This window comes from Gossypium raimondii, chromosome 9 (genome assembly GCF_025698545.1).
Source record: "Gossypium raimondii isolate GPD5lz chromosome 9, ASM2569854v1, whole genome shotgun sequence".
Taxonomy (NCBI): Eukaryota; Viridiplantae; Streptophyta; class Magnoliopsida; order Malvales; family Malvaceae; genus Gossypium; species Gossypium raimondii.
In genome coordinates this window covers 48,592,539-48,613,860 of record NC_068573.1, presented here as the reverse complement: position 1 = coordinate 48,613,860, position 21,322 = coordinate 48,592,539, and the positions used below count along the sequence as shown (strand labels likewise).

At 29.0% G+C, this 21,322-nt stretch overlaps 2 protein-coding genes across 2 annotated transcripts; one reads left to right on the top strand and one right to left on the bottom strand.

Annotated features, from left to right (window-relative positions):
* The first annotated feature begins 7,604 nt into the window (after positions 1–7,604).
* On the top strand, positions 7,605–8,787 carry LOC105800665 (membrane protein PM19L). The gene is made up of 3 exons (XM_012631917.2): positions 7,605–7,799; positions 7,883–8,060; positions 8,324–8,787. The coding sequence occupies exons 1-3, from the start codon at positions 7,673–7,675 to the stop codon at positions 8,556–8,558; spliced, it is 540 nt and encodes a 179-aa protein (XP_012487371.1). The 5' UTR covers positions 7,605–7,672; the 3' UTR covers positions 8,559–8,787.
* Positions 8,788–9,711: 924 nt separating this feature from the next.
* On the bottom strand, positions 9,712–11,313 carry LOC105800660 (uncharacterized). Its single transcript, XM_012631913.2, has 2 exons — positions 11,166–11,313; positions 9,712–10,948 (listed from the first exon to the last, which is right to left on the bottom strand). Exon 2 carries the CDS (start codon positions 10,946–10,948, stop codon positions 9,911–9,913), a length of 1,038 nt encoding a protein of 345 aa, XP_012487367.1. The 5' UTR covers positions 11,166–11,313; the 3' UTR covers positions 9,712–9,910.
* Between the last annotated feature and the right edge of the window lie 10,009 nt (positions 11,314–21,322).

Here is a 21,322-nt window from a genome sequence, read left to right as displayed (position 1 = left end):
ATTTGGTCATCTGTGTTTGTTGTTTTCTTGCCACATTTGAGTAAAGGAGCTATGGTGATAGATATGCTTTCTTGGTCTTCTGCTGAAGCTGAGTATAGGTATATGTCTTTCGTCACTTGTGAGTTCAAGTGGCTGAAGACCTTGCTATTGAGCTTAGATGTTTATCATCTTAAAGCTTTTTCTTTGTTTTGTGAGTTCAACTTGAAGGGTGTTAGGATATTATTTTTAGGAATATCTAAATATATTATATATCTTTTAAGCATATATTTAGAAATATATTATACATCTTTCCTAATCATGTGTGACTATTACGGTATAAATATCATGTACTCTTAAAGTCTATGAATAAAATTGAAAAGGATTACCATATTCTTATAAAAGATAATGCATTTTAACGCACTCGAACACTCTTCCTATTACATTGACAACAATGTCAATGACAATCGAGTTAGACTCAATCGACAACTCATTATTATTTATTATGATGTGACTTATTCACATTTACCAATTTAATCACTAGTAATATATCAAATATATAGATATAAATACATATAGTAACATTTATAGATACCCAAAGCTTAATGGCATGCATAAACTAACTAACCAAAATGATGTTCACACCATCTTTATGATTCAATATTTCTAATCGAAAACAATGAACAAATCATGGGTCATTTAGAATTTTTATAACTTTATTTCTTCAATTTTTAATAAGTTGATCCATATTTAATGGTTTGAACTTTCAAAAGGGAAAGTGTTACAATTTTATTTATTAGGTCCATATTACTACATAAAACAAAACTCTAAGGCCCTACTTCATGACACATGTCAAAACAAAACTAATGGTTAAATTTCATTTTTGATTCTTATAGTTCTTTCATTTTAGATTTAAACTCTATACTTTAATTTTGTCATAATTTGACACCTTAATTTTTCAATGTAATTAATTAATTTAATTACTTCGTTTTAAGATGTTTTCATGTGTTAATTTTAAATAATTATTTTGTCTACTATCAGTTCCAATATGATACTGACTACCATGTTAGTAACCAAATTTCACCAAACTGATCAAAATAAAAACAATATTCAAATATATATATATTGTTAAATAAAAGTTAATAAAATTTAAAATTATATTATTTATACAAAACAAACAACAAGCATTTATATATTATAATTTTTTTTCATTTATCTTAAAAATAAATTATTTATACTACATCTTTATACTCTCTTTTTTTTACACAATATATTGTACCGCAATTGGTTAGCACATATCATTTCGCGTATCGGATGATATAAAAGATATTTTTTTGAAGGAACAACATTTTTAAACCCACCTTTCAATTTTTAAAACTTTTAAATTTTTTATTATAATTACATTTAAATTTAAAATATAATTATTAACTTAAATTGTTGAACATAATTAATAATGTGAAGTTGTGAATATGAAAACTTTAACCATTGCGTTGATAATTTATATACTAAATTATTTTTCATTAATGTAGTAAAGTGCTACGGACTTTACTGACCCTTTAACTTTAAGGTGTTTATTTATTGTAAATGCATGGGACCCATAATCATTAATGATAATAATATCTTTTTGAAAAAAACACAGTAAAATGTTTTAAAAATTACAAAATAGTTATTAAATTATTTGAAAATTTTTATTTAAGTTATTAGGTTAATATTATTTTTTTAAAAAAAATTTGACTAACGAGTTCTAAATAATGATTCGACGATCGGTGCAGTGAATCAGTACCTATTGATGACTAGAAGATCATAGCTTAGATTCAAGTTGATCTAACGGTTAGTGTTGGAGATCGGAGAAGAAAACTGTTTGAATTTTTGTTTTTTAGATTTGTGATGTTCATAACAGTTTCATGAAAAAAAGTGAGTTGTAGAAGAGAATGGAAAGGAAATGAAAACTTTTGAATAGTTCAATGACTAATGTGTAATTTTTTGAAATTGAGTGACCAAAATAGAAATTCAATAATAGTTTAGTGACATTAAGTATAGTTTACCCCTAAAAAATTTGTTAATCCACTAACAGATTACTAACGTGACATATTAGCCAATTAAATGACAACACGTGGTACTTTTTTTCTTTTTTCTTCTCTCTATACCTCAAATGAGGATATGTTTGATGAGGCTGCTTGGAAGCTCTCCTGCTATCCCTGTTGTGTTCATTGGTGGGAAACTTGTGGGTACCATGGATAGAGTCATGGCTTCTCAGATCGATGGCACCCTTGTTCCTCTTCTCAAACAAGCTGGTGCTCTTAGGTTTTGATCATTTTTATTGCTCATAAAAGAACAAGAAACAAAAACTGATATGGAAAAGCATGGCAGAGGAAGAGGAGTGATAGTTTTGGAGTATAGTCCATTTTGGATAGAGCAATAGCTGATATGTCTTAGTCTTACAAGCTTCCTTTTTTTGTTTTCATTTTCCCTTCTTTTTGGTGTTTTACTCACAAGTGGGTCTTTTTTGTGTGTTTGAAGAGAGAAAAAATAAAAAGTGTTTTAGAATAATTACATAAAGATCTTTAAACTTTAGTTAAAAGTAAAAAAAAAAAAATTACTGCAATGTGTTGTCATTCAATTAGCTCATGTGTCGTGTCAGTAATCTGTTAGTGGTTTAATAAAACTTTTAACAACAATGACAAATTCAAGCAATTATCTTAATTAGAATGACTAAATAGAGAAAAAAATAGAAAGACTTAAAAATCCTATTTTAAAGTGTCATTGGGTGTAGTTTATCCTAATATCAATTACAACACGTAGAAAGAAAAAGGTTTTGGTGAAATAGCAAACTGAGTTTTTTTTTTAAAGGATAACCTCAAAATTACAAATGAATTATGATTTGATCTGTAATATTATATATAGATTTTGATTTTGTGTAATTTTATAAATGAAATATTGATTTAATCCAATTTTCACATATTACTATCATCACACTACGATTCTTAGTCTTTTATTTTTAACACAATGCCTAGAACTATCTATAGCCCTTCCCCAACCCTTAAACAAGAGGATAGTGCGCTTTAACACACTCGAACCCACGTCCTCTTACACTGGTAACAATATCGATACCAATTGAGTTAAGACTTAATCGACTACTATCACAGTTATTGATATAACTCCAGTTTAAGCTTACATATTGCAATACAAATCGATGTATTTATTTTTTAAAACATGCACTATTGAATCAAAATTAAAGTTTCATATATGCATTTGAACCACAATCAAAGTTTCATTTGTATAATTGCACCAAATCAGAATTCACGTATCAAATTACACGTTGAATCAAAATTTATATGCAATTTTAAGATTTACCCTAAATATATAAATAATACATGTATTTTATTTAGGAAGAGAAATGAGTTATCAAAGGTTAACTCATAATCTTTGGTAAAACATGCAGCATTTTTAATTTTTAATTTTAATTTTTTATTTTGACCTTAAATTATTATTATTGTTTTAATATTTAATTTTCAAATTTTAGTTAAATTATTTTTTAAATGAAAAGTTGACTCTACCAATTAAATTCTAATTACATGGCGGTCCAAATATTTTGTATATTTTTATTACTAAAACAAATTTTATTTTTGTTTACCAAGTGTGTTTATCAATTTTCAACAAATGGAAAATAAAACAAACTTTTATGGTTTTTATGCTTTACCCGAAAACATTAAGATAAACGAAAATTTACAATTCCGTCCTTTCGAAAAAGAAACCTCATATTTGAGGCATTAATTATATAATATCTCCAATCGTCAGAGTTGGTTTATTTCCAATTATAAGTAAAAACAGCATCTAATTTCAACATTCAATTTCAAATATTCTTATTCCACAAACGATACGAAAAATCAGTAAAAGCATTGCGGAGGTTAATACACAACAAGATTAGATTGTATTTGACGGCTTTTATTTTAATTTAAATTAAAGAGCAGATTAGTCATTTCTTTAAAATTTTTCGTATAATTGAAAAATTACTAATGTAATTTATCCAGAATAAATTCACCTAAAAAGATTTAATAAAATATACTCTATTTGGATACTCTCTGAATAGACATCTTTTAGTTTGAGTATGTTCAATTTTGGCAGTCTGTAAGTTTTAAAATCTTGAATCACAAAAGATCGTTTCTGATGTTGAATATCATAAGCCAAACTTAAACGTGATAGATTGTGGCTAATCTACCATATAACAACAAGAACCGCAAGATCTTCGTGTATAAGGCTTGGGTGAATTTTGATTGGAATTGTATGTTGTATGCTGCTCTTCCTTTTGGTTGGAATCATCAGCATTGGAACCAGCCAGGTTTGAAATATTTTTTACTTATGCCGACTTAAACCCATCATTTATCATCTCTACTCATTACATTTCCACTTACACTACCAATAATCTATATGTGTTTGAGCATTACCATTGTAATATTTTTTTTTTAAAAATCATTAGTTATTCAATTTGTTGGATACAGTTAGAGGTGTTCACGGGTTAGATCTAAATAAGATATTAACACACTTTATGTAGGGAGCTTTTTTATAAATAGAAGAAAGGTTACAAATCAATAAATGGGATGTACCGAAAAAAGGTGGAAAAGAATATTAGAGTAGATCTAGTAACATTGAGCATAGCTGTAGGTAGTGGTTGGTAATGTGGACAAAGGGAAATGTGATTGACAATAAGGCTAAACAAATAAATCAAGTTGAGAGAACTTAAGAGAGTTTTGAGAGTCAGAATTTCAAATTGCCAAAGCCCTTTTACCAGTTGTGAAAAACTCTCCTATTTATAATGTCTCAAAAAATGGGAGTTACAAAGCTGACAAATAATAGGAATAATGAAATAAATTTCAATTACAATGACATTAATGGTTAAGATAGATGATGAAGAGTTTTTGTTGGTGATGGTGAATAGTGAACTCATTATGTTTCCGAAAGAAAGGGAAAACAATTAGTGTCACAAGAAAATGTCAAAAGGAAGCCTCTTAACTACCTCTATATTTGATTCACCAAGCAAAACACTCTAGAACATCCAATAGTGAAGATAACCCAAGAGCCCTGTCGTATTCAAGGGTTACTTTCACTTCTTCTACTTTGGTGAAGTGGTACCATATGAAACATCATTCGCAGAACATTTCTTGAAACATAAGATGATGATTATTCTTGGATGATAATTATTCCTAAATGATGATTATTTTGACATGTTTCAAATGCGAGTTGTTCTCAATGTAGAGGTTGTTTTGAACAAGAGTTGTTTTGTGATACTTTTCTTGGTGGAGCTTATTAGGGATGTGCACAATTCGATTTTAACCAAATTAACCTACAAAACTGAATTATTTTAATTAATCAATCAGCCTTCAAATCTAAGGGATTGATTAAGGGTTTTTTAAAAATTTGATTAACGGTTAATTCAATTCAAAATTAGGCAATTTATCAAATTAACTGATTAGCAAAAATTATTAATAATAAAGTATTACAAGCCCAATATATTATATAGGTCCAATATATTATGTAAGCCCAAAATATAAAAAAATTAAAGAATGAGCTTAAATTTATACAAATTCTTGTAATGGGCTTGAAATCATAACAGATTTATATATTTTTAAACTAAGAAAAAAATAAAAATAAAACAAAGAAGCGCTAAGTTTTTTTTCTTCCCATCGCTAAACTTAAGACAAATGGTGAGTTTGGATGGGCGGTGTGTTTACTTGCGATTAGTGTAAAAACATCGGTAGCGGTGAGATTAGATACTGTAATGATAATGTAGTGTGAGACAAAAAATAAGCTAAACGCACTGCATCGCACCTAATCGCCCATCCAAACCCACCCAAAATCTGGGTGGACTCCAGTTAACATTAGACCATCTTTTATTCTTCTTGACTTCAATTTCCTTTTTTCCATTTTCAAACATTATTTGTTTTCATTTCATCACTCAAGTCTAAAATTTTATTGTTTTTAATGTAGTGTTCATTATAATGATTTTAAATTAATGTTGTTACGGCGTTGATTTTTTGTTTTTGCTTTCTTTTTTCTTTTTAAATTAAAAGTAAAGAAAAATAACATTGCAATGATATATTTTTTTCATATTTTAAATTTATTTGAACAAAAAGAACATGTAAAAATTTTGGTTAATTCAGTTAATGGTAATTCGGTTCAGATATCAACTGAACTGGCCGTTTGAACACCCTTAGAGCTTGTTTTGAATAACAACTACATTGGACAACAGTTGTTTTAGCTAAAACCCTGTTATGAACATAAACTATTCTCGAATTAACTCAAGCCCACTCATATTTATAAATAATTAAGTCAAGCCCCTTTTAAGCCACCTATATTTTTCTTAAATAAATATACATTTATATTATTTTTATTTAATATCTAATACATTTATATATTTTTTATTTATTAAAAGTTATACATATTCATTTAACTTTTTTTAATATTGAATTTTTATATTTTATAGATTACATGATATACAACATTACAAACGTAAAAAAGATGAGCGTAATTAATCTCGTGCCTTAAAAGTTCTAACTCTAATATATCTAACATTTTTATTTAAATCCCCACAAATTTTGAACTTTTCACATAGCACGGCCATTAACAAGAAGAAGCCGCATAGCCCGATATTAGCAAATTGTTAGTACCCTGCCCAACATCTTTTGCACTTTATACTTTTAGAATTTAATAACCAAGAAATTCAAGTCATAAGAAAATTTCAGACCGTCACTTTACACGTGTACATATCTACATTTCATAGATTATTTTTAGGATAAATTGCACTTAAGGTCCTTAAATTAATTATTAATAATTTTATGTTATAATCACTCAACTTCAAAAAGTCATAAAATAGTCTTTAAATTATTTAAAAATTTTCATTTAAATTATTAGGTTGTTAAAATCCCTACTACATAGTATTCTTTGTTTGTGACGTCTACATCAGTCAAAAATTTTACTTTTCCTTCTCTTCTACAGTTAAATTCTTTTAATGAAACAGTTTTGAATATACGAATTCACGAATCAAAATTTAAATAATTTTTATTTTTCTCCAACAATGATCGCTAGATCAACTTAGTTCTAACGTATGGTCTTTTACTTGTCAATGAATACTAATTTCTCTGATCGATCATTAAATTAGTACTTGAATCTCACTAACCGAACTTAAAAAACTTAACTCCTTAATAACTTAAATAAAAATTTTCGATTAGTTTAATAACTATGTTATAACTTTCGACAAAAACATAAATTTACTGATAATTTAATCTCGAATATAATTTACCTTATTTTTAACTCATAAATAAGGTATAGAAAACAAGAAGAAGATGGTTGAATGTAATAGGTTATATAGTATATAATAAATATTATTCTCTGCAACAACAAACTGGATATATATCACACACCGTCTCCTCCAATATCTTAAACCTTCTAGATTTCAAATATTAAAAAGCCCCATCCATTTGAACCGTAATCACCATTTTCGACAAGTGTCCTTCCACCTGTTTCCTCTTTCTCCTCATGCATGGCTTCACTGATTTACACGTATGTTTTTTTCACCTTTTTTTCACACCATTACCTTCCTCTATATTAATCTCACCATTCCCTTTACTCCATCACTTGTTCTTTTTACACAACAAAAACAGTATCTTGTCTTTACAGTTTTTTGTCTGAAAAGAAGAAAATGGCTACTGTAGGAAGAAACGCGGCAGCTCCTTTGTTGTTCCTTAACTTGATCATGTATTTCATTGTGTTGGGATTTGCTAGTTGGTGTATTAATAGGTTTATCAATGGCCAAACTGCTCATCCAAGTAAAGTTTGTTTCATTGTTTTTCGATCGAAAATGAGTCGAAATATCGTAAAATAACGATCGTAACATTGTATTTTTTTACAGGTATGGGTGGGAATGGAGCAACAGGTTTCTTTTTAACCTTTTCCATCTTGGCTGCTGTGGTGGGTATAGTATCAAAATTTGCAGGTGGTCATCATATTAGGTCATGGAGAAGTGATAGTTTGGCTGCAGCTGGTTCTTCTGCACTTATTGCTTGGGCTCTAACTGCATTAGCCTTTGGGTGAACCTTTTGATTCTCATTTTATTTTCTATTCGGATATAAATACAAATTGATCTTGGATTGCATTTTCTGGGTAAAGCAACCATTTTACTTCAGATTAAAGACCAAACTCACCTTTTTATTTAAAATTTTATCCAATTTATTGTCATTTTTTGGTTTAAATAAAATTTTTAACGAAAATGTGTTCTTAGATTAACCTGTAATTTGACATAAGGGATTTATGGTACTTTTACTGACTAGGGAGATATAACATATGTTTGCAGGTTTGCTTGTAAGCATATAAATATAGGAGGATGGAGAGGATGGAGGTTGAGGATACTTGAAGCATTCATAATAATCCTTACATTCACTCAACTTTTGTATGTGTTGTTGATCCATGCCGGTGTGTTCAGCAGTCGGTACGGACCAGGGTATCGAGATTCCGACTATGGGATGCATGCACCGGGGGATGAACCAGGGCACAAGACCAGCACCGCTGTAACTGGATCTAGGGTCTGAAAGGGACTATAGTTTAAAACTAGCTAAAATATGTAATTTGGTTTTGTTGTTGATAGCGAGTAATAATCAGCTCGTTCCTTTTTCTAAATTTAGTTAATGTAAGTATAGTTGGGGGTGATCTTTTCATCTTCCTTTGATGTATGTGAAGATGATACAGGGATTTGCAGCTGATCTGGTTTGTAATGTTTCTGGTCTTTTCTAATGAAACATTTTCTGTGGCTTTTGTTTTCGTTTTCTAACAAAATGATTCTTTTTAATAGTATGATATTTAGAAGTAGAGGGACTAATTGGATCGCTTAGTAAAATCGAGACTAGTGTTATTCAACCGAACTTTGGGAGTTAACTCTTGATCCGGACTTATTGCTAAACAAGCCAAACGATTAAACATCACCTCTTTAAATATGGTAAGATGAATGAATAAATTGGACCAAGCCATGTCCAGTGAGCAATAAGCACTTTTTTTAAGGTGCTTCACTAAGCTTGTCAGAGAGATTTTCATCAACTAATTGGACTAAATTTTCAAAAAGGTAAACTATAGATGATGTCATCCAAAATAAACGACTAAATGCCTCAAAAACAACCAAGAGAACAAGCCAAGCTAATCAACACAACATGCCATAAATGACATTTTTCTTTTCCAAGATTTATGGACACTAATGAAAAGTGAGTATCATAGTATTCTTTCATTGATCCAACCTTGCCTATTTTCTTTGTGAAGTTTCTATACTAAAATTCATCCAACCATATTGGATTAAAATATGGTGAAACTCAAATTGGATACTCATCAAGACCCAGTGCCGGTCAATCTTGCCACATTTTCTTGAATCCATGACAAACATTGGTTATTTGTTAGGTACTATAATAATAAGTTATGTCAGGAGCTATTAAATTGAGAAGCTATCTATAGTCCTTATACTAGATGTCAAATTGCATTTTATCATTAGTCCCTATTTGTTGGAACAAAAACAAAATAATTTTTTTGTTAAATTTTCTATTCACTTCTACTATTAAGAACATAAGAACCTGTCTCTGTACATCAACAAATGTACATCAACAAAAGTTACACGCAACACTACTAAGTCAGACGCTTCCATGGTATTTTTACCAATGAAGCTCCTAGGAGACAACTTTCAATAGGGCCATAAAACGAAGAGAATCAAACATTTTTCCAGTATATTAACTCAAATTCAGTTTGTGAACAACATTCAACCATTTTCTCTAGGTGGAAAAAGAAAACAGAAGGGAAACCAGTTGTAAGAACGGCATTCCTAGCATGTAATCTTACCATCAGAAAAGGAACAGATCAGTTAAAGCCACAGGCTATGCAGAAAATTGAAAGAAAAAAAGGAACCTTAACTTGACCCTTCATTAATAAAACCCTCTTTGCGACCTTCAAACCCAGGTCGCAACAGCTTCTTCTCCCTCTTTGCAATGCGTCGCATCTTCTTCTGGTGAATCTTGTCCGCTATATTCTCCGATCTCTTCTGTTGTTTCTCCACTTTCAACTTCTGGGTTGTTTCAACTCTCTCGTTCCACTTCTCAGCATTCTTCTTATGCCTCTTTTTCTCCTTCTGTATACTTTGTTTCAACAATTTTGGATCATCGTGAACCTTAATCCCTGCAGCTCTATCCATTGCTGCCTTCCATGAATGCTTCTTCGCGATAACCTCACCCTTCTCGGGATCTTTCTTAGCTGCTGCTAATTTCATTGCATTTTCAAGCTCCTTTAACTTTGAAAGTTTTCTCTTCTTCTTCCCATGTTTATCTTCGTCCCCAAGTTTAACACGACTAAAAGTAAGTTCCTTTGCAGCCTCTTCAACATCCTTCTCTACATTATCCTTGTCATTAGCCGTTGTATCAACTTTCTTTTCTTCAGCTCCGTTATCCCTCTTTCGCTTCTTACCCTTCTTATCATTCCTCTCATTCTTCTTCTTCTCCGAACCCGAACTATTTCTACCACCCCGAAGCTCTTCGATTTTCCTACGAAGCCTTTCCCTAAGTTCTTCATAAGTCACCGACCGTTCATCATCTACATCGGGCATTATAGGTCTAACCTCGACTTCTTCCTCTTCAGCATCACTATCCTTACCCGATTTCTCCTTCTCTATATTCTCTTTCAACAAATCGAGAGTCGTTTTTGATGATTTCTCAGGATCTAACCTATCTCTCCTAGCTTTCTTAATGTTTTCTCTAGCTTGTTTCTTAGCAGAAGCCTTTTCGGCCTTGCTAAGACCCTGAAACCAAGGTTTATCCTTTTCATCAGGTAAATAAAACCTAGCAGGGATTAACTCAACCAATTTGTCAAAGAACAAAGCACTTTCATGAATCAATGACTTCAAATCAATTGATGATTCGGTCTCATTTAAAGTTCTTTCCTTTTTCTTCACCATCTGCATAAAAATTAAAAAAGAATAGATTTTGTTTTAAACCATGAAAATTTAAGGGTTCCAAACAGCGGCGGAATAGCGACATCGCGGAGCCGTCCGCCACCGATAAAGACCGTAAATTTCACATCAAAATAGCAGCGAATCGCGGCCGCAAATAGCACAAAATCATACGAATCAAGAAACTAACCTTCAAATTAAGATTAGGGTTTCAAAAATTTACCTTATTTAATCGCCTGGTCTGTCGAAAAAACTTGAAGACGAGAGAAGGCTTGTTTGGCGGCGGGATGTGCGAAAGAGAGTTGGGGAAATTTTAAAGGTGAAAATCCTAGAAAACCTTTCAGATATACAATTTTAGGGTTAATTGCAACATACTCTTTCTAAACTATAGCTCAATTCTAAAATGATCTTTTTAAGTTTGAAATGTTATAATTAAGTCCTCAAATTATATTATTATTCCAATTAAGGCTTTTCATTAGTCATTTTATTCACTTTTCTATTATATGTCAGTTTATGACACTTGTATCATTTGGAGGTGAAGGTGTAACCGTTTGGGTCGAGGTTGTTTCATACCATTTTTAGGCTCGAATTTAATTTATTTAAACGATTTATTTTTTATTTAAAATATAAAAAAGTAAACTTAATTATAAGATTGATAAATATTATTATAAAATTATTTTATATTTTTATTATTTCTAAATGATAAAACGAATCAAATTGGCCCTAAGTTAAAAAAATATAAACTTAAATGAGTAAATTCAAATTATGTACACTTCTAATCTAATTACGGCATATGTGCAAATATATTTGAAGTTATTTTACCTGTATTAACTAAAATATATATTTATTATTTTCATATTTATTTTACTATTTATGTTCGAATGTGACCCATTTATACATATACTTGATGGCTTGGCTTTTCTATATAGAATAAAGTAAAAAAAAAAACCCTTAAAACATTAAATTAAACTAAGTCTTGGGCTTAGGGCCAAATTATTTTAATTATTTAATTTATAAATCCATCCGTTTTACTCTTATTCAATATATTTTAATTTATTATTAACACAAATCTCAAAACTACACATTAATTTTGGTTTAATGCACAATTTGATACGTGAGTTTTGATTCGTGTAACTATATACTTAAAACTTTAAGCGTGGTTCCAAGGTATGCATGAAACTTTACTTTTGATTCAACTATTCATATTTAAAGAAATAAATACATCAATTTATACACATATTAGATAAATATAATTATTTGTGTGTACAATATGTAAACGTAAAATGGTTCTATAACGATAATCGTAACGATTTATGAAAATTGAATCAAATGAAAACCTCATGTAAAAAATGTATAAAATTAAAGTTCATGTATAACAATGCACATTTGTTCAAAGTTAACGATAGTTTTGAAATTTATCCCTTTACTATTTATAGACCAAAATTAATTAAAAATAGTTTTGATAAATAAGGTATTTTCAAAAAGAAGTAACTGTATATATAAAATACTAATACTTTTTGAAAAATATAAAATCTAATATATATTATATATTACTTTTTCAAAAACATTTATAAATTCAAAATAGTACATAGAAACATATATGTATTGGTAAATACAAGCAAGGTTGCTTCAATCATACTAGATGAGAATTCATTGGATATCGATTTAAAATAAAAAGTATTGAATTAATTAATTTAAGAATCGATTAAATCAAAATTTTAATTTTTTAATAATTTATTTAACTGAATCAACTAAATTAACAAATTGATTCAAATGCATGTACGGACGGAGCCACGTATATGATAAACATCAATAATTAGTTGTGAGCCAATGGACCCAAAGAAAGTCATAAGTTGAGGGCTCGGTTCGTGATCTGCATTTGGTTTGGATTAAAGCCCATCAATTACCAATATATATAATATTAATTTAGATTAAAAAAAAAAAGGTTATGATTGCTGTTTACCCTAGAATTTGTTCTAGGGTTAGTTCTTAATCACCCAATTTTTTTGCAATCCAATTTGGATGGCAAACAATTATCCATATAAAATTTGAATTATCAATTAACACTCACCGATTCAACTTTTAATTTAATTTGATTTAGATAACAATTTAATTTTAAAAAATCGATTACTATATAATATTTTAGTTTTTATAAAACGAACCCAATTCCAAAAATTGAATCCAACCAAATTGCACCGGTTCAAATCGGCTCATTTCATCTATTTTAACTTTTCTTTAATAGAATTTTATAATTTTTAAACTTATTTCCATTAATTCAATATAAAATATTTTTATCACAAAAAATTAATTAATTAAAAAATAAAATTCGGCAGGCTTTTTTTAACACATGAAAAGAAAATCGAAAACCAAAATTAATAAAATCAAATTGAACCTAACACTATACAATTTTAGGGTTAATTGCAACATACTCTTTCTAAACTATAGCTCAATTCTAAAATGATCTTTTAAGTTTGAAATGTTATAATTAAGTCCTCAAATTATATTATTATTCCAATTAAGGCTTTTCATTAGTCATTTTATTCACTTTTCTATTATATGTCAGTTTATGACACTTGTATCATTTGGAGGTGAAGGTGTAACCGTTTGGGTCGAGGTTGTTTCATACCATTTTAGGCTCGAATTTAATTTATTTAAACGATTTATTTTTTATTTAAAATATAAAAAAGTAAACTTAATTATAAGATTGATAAATATTATTATAAAATTATTTTATATTTTTATTATTTCTAAATGATAAAACGAATCAAATTGGCCCTAAGTTAAAAAAATATAAACTTAAATGAGTAAATTCAAATTATGTACACTTCTAATCTAATTACGGCATATGTGCAAATATATTTGAAGTTATTTTACCTGTATTAACTAAAATATATATTTATTATTTTTCATATTTATTTTACTATTTATGTTCGAATGTGACCCATTTATACATATACTTGATGGCTTGGCTTTTCTATATAGAATAAAGTAAAAAAAAAAACCCTTAAAACATTAAATTAAACTAAGTCTTGGGCTTAGGGCCAAATTATTTTAATTATTTAATTTATAAATCCATCCGTTTTACTCTTATTCAATATATTTTAATTTATTATTAACACAAATCTCAAAACTACACATTAATTTTGGTTTAATGCACAATTTGATACGTGAGTTTTGATTCGTGTAACTATATACTTAAAACTTTAAGCGTGGTTCCAAGGTATGCATGAAACTTTACTTTTGATTCAACTATTCATATTTAAAGAAATAAATACATCAATTTATACACATATTAGATAAATATAATTATTTGTGTGTACAATATGTAAACGTAAAATGGTTCTATAACGATAATCGTAATCGATTTATGAAAATTGAATCAAATGAAAACCTCATGTAAAAAATGTATAAAATTAAAGTTCATGTATAACAATGCACATTTGTTCAAAGTTAACGATAGTTTTGAAATTTATCCCTTTACTATTTATAGACCAAAATTAATTAAAAATAGTTTTGATAAATAAGGTATTTTCAAAAAGAAGTAACTGTATATATAAAATACTAATACTTTTTGAAAAATATAAAAATCTAATATATATTATATATTACTTTTTCAAAAACATTTATAAATTCAAAATAGTACATAGAAACATATATGTATTGGTAAATACAAGCAAGGTTGCTTCAATCATACTAGATGAGAATTCATTGGATATCGATTTAAAATAAAAAGTATTGAATTAATTAATTTAAGAATCGATTAAATCAAAATTTTAATTTTTAATAATTTATTTAACTGAATCAACTAAATTAACAAATTGATTCAAATGCATGTACGGACGGAGCCACGTATATGATAAACATCAATAATTAGTTGTGAGCCAATGGACCCAAAGAAAGTCATAAGTTGAGGGCTCGGTTCGTGATCTGCATTTGGTTTGGATTAAAGCCCATCAATTACCAATATATATAATATTAATTTAGATTAAAAAAAAAGGTTATGATTGCTGTTTACCCTAGAATTTGTTCTAGGGTTAGTTCTTAATCACCAATTTTTTGCAATCCAATTTGGATGGCAAACAATTATCCATATAAAATTTGAATTATCAATTAACACTCACCGATTCAACTTTTAATTTAATTTGATTTAGATAACAATTTAATTTTAAAAAATCGATTACTATATAATATTTTAGTTTTTATAAAACGAACCCAATTCCAAAAATTGAATCCAACCAAATTGCACCGGTTCAAATCGGCTCATTTCATCTATTTTAACTTTTCTTTAATAGAATTTTATAATTTTTAAACTTATTTCCATTAATTCAATATAAAATATTTTTATCACAAAAAATTAATTAATTAAAAAATAAAATTCGGCAGGCTTTTTTTTTAACACATGAAAAGAAAATCGAAAACCAAAATTAATAAAATCAAATTGAACCTAACACTGACGTTGGAATTACATTTTAAACATCATAAAGTGTTAAATTTTTAATATTTTAAAATATTTTAAACAGATAAGAGAAAACAAGGCATTAAGCCTAATGTTGTCACGTATAGTATATTCATCGATACTCTTTGCAAGTTAGAGATGGTTTCTAAAGCTGAAGATATCGTTGGCACAATGACAAAGCAAGGCATCGTGCCTAATATTGTCACATATAGTATATTGATTGATGCGCTTTGTAAGAAAATGTTGATTTCTTAAGTTGAAGATATTGTTGACACAATGAGAAAGCAATACATTAAATATGATGTTGTCACATACAACACTCTAATGCAAGGCGTGTATGGGTTAGGGAGAGTTTCAACTGCATATATATGAACTTTGGAAAAAGATTATTGTTTCTTGACAAGTTCTAGATCTGGTGATATATTCGATTTTGCTGGATGGTTTATGCAAAAATGGTGAACTTAAATTGATATGATTTTTTTTTTAAGAAATGCGGAATAGTGTGTTGCAACTCGATATCATCTCTCATACCATCATAATTGATGGCTTGTGCAAAGCTGGGCATACCAAAGTTGCAAATGAGTTATTTTGTCAACTCTCAGTCAGTGGTCTAAAACCTAGCGTGTACACATATTGCATAATGATTAATGAATTGTGTAAATAGGGATTGTCAGATGAAGCATACCAGTTGTTTAAGAGAATGAGAGATAATGATTGTTTGTCTGATAATATCTGTTATAACGTAATGATCCAGGGTTTTCTTCAAAGCAACTATAGCTCAAAGTCAACACAATTTCTTACGGAAATAGTCGGTAAGAGTTTTTCTATAAATTTATTCATTGCAACCTTATTTTTGAATCTTGTCTTATGATATGATAAATCAATCTTGATCTAAAATGTTTCACATGATTGTCACTTGTAAATTCGAATCAACGTTCATAAACAATTGTACTGGTGTGACAAAAATTTCTGGAAATTACAATGAATCATAATGTCTATTTTCAGTTTATCAATCTTTTCCTTCTTTGGTGAGACATATGTAGAAATGATGATGGAGACTTAACTGCAGTGGTGCCATGGAATACTAACGATGCAAAATGTATATAAAAATTAATAGTTTTTTTCAATTTATAAAATTTTAAAATTTTTATTTGGATACAAATAAAATCACGAAAAATTTCATTGGTCACGTAATTAATTATAGGTAGTTAATTGTATAAAAATTTTAAAATTCAAATTACTTGTTAAAACCAAATTCAATTATCCTTATTCTTTTGTAAAAATTTCAGTGTTTGTTAACGATTTGATTTAAACTAGATTTATTCATGGGTTGAGTTATTTATTCAAGTCTGATAGCTCATTCAAATTTGAAAGGGGTTAGGAAAAAAAGATTATGCTTGAAAAATAGGTTTAGGCAAAAAAATTAAGCATGTTTAAATTGTGAATTGTACTCGAGTTTGAACATTTAAGGCTTAGTCTCGGTCCTTTTTAAGATTATAATGTTTTTATATATATCATGTAATTTATAATACATAAAAATTAAATCTATAATGTAAACATTAAATTTTTTTAATATAATTATATGCAACTTTTTAATAAATAAATAAATAAAATAAAATTATTAAATATCAAATTAAAAATAATATAAGTGGGCTTGAAATAAACTTGTGTTAACCATTTAAAAATATGGACATGTTTAAGCAAAATGCCTATATTTCTAATCAAGCTTGAACAAAAATAAAATGTTCTAATATCATGCCAAGATCCACTCAAAACCGGCTCGATTCATGAATATATTGTAAGGCCCAATTTTGGCCCGGGCCCGCATAAATAAAAATAAATTAAGAGCCCAATAAAAACAGTCCATTTACAAAACTACTAATCCATTTAAAACCCAAATGGCCCAACTCTACCCTAACCTCAAATACCAACCTAAACCCAACCCGGTTGAACAAGCCCAACACCCAGTAGCCCATTACATTTCAGGAAACAAAAATCCTAGGGTTTCTAACTCCCCCTTCAGCCGCCGACGCCAACACACGTCCGCTCCTCCCACGCCCGCCACGCCACCACCTCCGTACGACTGTACCTGCAGAGGACAAACAAACAAAGAAAAAACAAAAATCGACAGCAAACATGGAATAACAAAAATAGCAAATAGAAAAATAGGATAAAAACGGAAGGAAATTGATGTATTTTCGGGGTTATAAAACCCCATTTGCTGTATTGTTTCGGGACCTTTCTTTACAAAAAAAAAGATTGAATGTAAAACACACAGAGACACGAAATCAATAAAAAAAAATTCAAAAACAGAAAAGAATACATCGTTTAGGTGATTGTCCGACTTGGTTTTATTTTTTTTGTGTGTTTTCTTCGATTTGTTCTTATTTTATATGCGAAAAATATAAAGAATGGAGGGAATCTTACCTTGTCGTCGGTGCCGTTGAAGCTCGCATCTAGAGGTGCTCATGGGCTGGGCCGGCCCATAAAAAATTCCGGCCCAGCCCAAAATATGGGCCTGAAAATTTTTCTCAGGCCCGGCCCGGGAAAAAAAAGCATAAGCCCGGGCCCGGCCCATTTTTTAATAAATACCAAAAGTTTATTTTAAAAATTAAAAAAAGTATTTTAAAAATATTTTAAAATTTAAAAATAATAAAAAGTATTTTAAAAATATTTTAAAATTAAAGTGGTGCCCGATGCCCGGCCCGTTTTCTAAACGGGTCTCGTTTTTTTACCCAAGCTCATATTTCGGGCCTATATTTTTACCCAAACCCTCCCATATTTCGGGCGAGCCGTCGGGCCGGGCCGCCTCTACTCGCGTCCTCCTCTGGCAATCAGAGTTGAGGCAAAGGGCGGCGTTTGGGAAGGGAACGAAACCCTTAGGGTTTTTTTTTATCTTTTTTTCTTTTCCTTTTTTATTCTGAAATAGTGAATAGATTAGCAGATTTTCTGTCTTTTATAACGCCTGTAAAACGACGTCGTTTGTGGCCGGTTTCAGTGGCCTCAAAACGACGTCGTATAGCCTTGTGACCCGATGATCCGATTTGACCCGGGGAGGATCTGCGTGTTTTGTTTCAATGGCTTATTTGCGTGTTTGGTCCTTCTTTTTTTTGATTTACTTCAGTTTAATCCTTTTTGTTTTTTTTTTAATTTTGCCACATAATTTGATCCTGCTTTCAATTTCGTCCTTCTGTCAGTTGAGGAGACGAACGTTCGAAGCGACGCCGTTTCCAATGATCTGACTTGATTGCCACATGGGACTTGTGCGTTTAATTTTGGTGCTAGTCACTCTGATTTTAAATGAATTTCAATTTGGTCCTTTTCATTTCATTTTATTGCACGTTTTACCCCTAAATTTCCGTTTTAATTCCAAATTAGTAATTTGTTTTGTTATTTTTGCTACTAAAATAATTACTTTAATATTAATTTATTATTATTATTATTATTATTATTATTATTATTATTACTATTATTATTAGTAGTAGTATTTTATTTTCTTTTTATCAATTTGCCTAACCTTTTATATACATTATTTTATTTTATTATGTAGTATTATTTTAAGTTTTCCATATATCCTTATTTAATTTCATAATGTATTATTTTATATATATTTTATGAGTCTAACATAGTTGGTACACATTTTATGATTTTATTTATAATATATTCTTAAGACTTATAGATATATTGTTTATTTTAAAACTTTTATAGATATAATTTATTGATTGTGATTTTCCTTCTTGCTATTGATTTTTTGGTGTATCCTTTAAAATTGATTAGTAATTCATTTAATTTTTGAATATTGATATTGGTATTTGTATAACCTATGGTTGAAATTGTTGTTGCTATGCTTGTTTGTATTTTTCTATTGATTATTTATTATTCATTAGTGTATGTTGTTTATAAATTGCCCCTTTTTTGGGATCGTACGTTATTATTCAATCACATTACATTTGTTTTAAAGAATACGCCTCACTAAAGCATTAAAATCATTTTATTCCGTAAATATTCAAAATACTTGGTGTTCACGATTTTCGAGAGTATGGCGCCCTAACTTATTGGGCTTAAATTCTTTTCGTTAAATTTAGATATCCGAGTATCCCTTTTTAAATAAAATCGTACAGATTCTAAAGAAAAGTTTTTCGGGATTTCAAAATGTTGGATCCTAACTCACTGGATATGACATTTTGCTACCTCGAATTAAGGATTTTCAAAATAAAGGCAATATTCAGTATTTAGGAATTTTGGGAAATTGAACCCTAGCTTACTGGGTTTTGATTTTTTTTATTTGACCCCAAATAACCAAATACCCTTCTCAAAATGCATGGGTTTTAATGATAAACTTAATTTTGAAGATTAAAAATGTTGCGCCCTAACTTACTGGATGTGACATTTTATTTCTTTGAAATAATAGTGCCTTATTATTTAATTCAATTTATTCAAGTTAAAAGGATCGTGTTTTAAAATCTTTTCAAATTTTCGACATTAAGACATCAACAATCAAATCGGTACCAATTTTGGGCGTTACGAGGGTGCTAACCCTTCCTCGTACGTAAACGACTCCCGAACTTGTTTTCTCAAAATCTCGCAGACCAAAATCGCTTTTAAGGTGAACCGGTCACACCTCAATAAAGATCGGCGGCGACTCCAATTTTTTTTAATTTTTAAGTCGACAACTAAATTCTTTTTGTTTTTTTCAAAAAAGGTGGTTTCGACATACATCTTTAATATTTTTTCAGGAAATTTGTAATAGTGAGCCTCATGTAATGGATTCCAAAATATATGAGCAAACTTAGGTTGGAATTTTTAGTTTTTGGTGATTGTCTATGTTATCTGAACAATTGATGATGTTGTCATCCCGAGTTTGAGCTTTTTTGGGTCGATATAATATGTTATTGTCCATAATAAATTAAATACAATAAGAATTAAAACAAATATAAATATGAAAACGAAAATGGTGCAATAAAATCTATGTACATAAAAGAAAACAATTTCAACTATAATATTAATGGAAGACTTGATTCCACCCTTATTCACATTAAAAGAAAGAAAGCAAAAGAGACTTTCTCTGCAACATTCAATTCTATATATTTAAAATTCTTGCTTGGTATTACAGCAACAAATATATAATAATAATACTAATAAAAGTGGATTATTGTTAAAGGATGATGGCAATATTTGCCTACCCAACTCGTGTGGGATGCGTGTAAAAGAGATAATCATATAAAGGATAAACTCAATATTCAAGGATTGACCAATGGACACTAAACCTATAAATTCCATAATTTTAAATAAAATTTTTATAAAAATTAAATAATTTTTTATAGTTAAAATTTTGAAATTTATTATATTATAGGTTCATGATTTAATTTTTCAATTGAATTTGTATCCGATCGACTCGTAAGTCGTAACACTGATCCGTTAATGAAATATGGATGGCATGATATATTTATATATAGTAATATAAATATCGGATTTTTGAATCCAAAAATAGACAGAAAGAAAAAGGAAAATCTTGGTACACTCGTGGGAAATTATTTTATATATATGGATATGAAAGCAATACAGATACTTAGGAAGTCAAAATACAGCTTTGAACCCAGCACTTACATTTATTTATTTAATTAATATTGTGAATGAGAGATTAGGATGAACAAAATTAATTAGTTTATCTTTAGGAGTATTAGGGTTTTGGTAATTAACTTTATTATTGTTTCTTTCTTTTGATGATCGAATTTGTCTAAAAGAAAGGAACATTGTTTGATTCCAGTCGATAGTGCCAAACACCCCAAAAGTGTGATTTAAGCGTGAGATTATTTCTTTTATCTACAATAATTAATAATTAATTTGTTTGAAAGAGAATATGAAAATTAAATTAGATTTTTTTCACCAAGTTTATTTTATCATATAGTAAACTTTTCATTAAT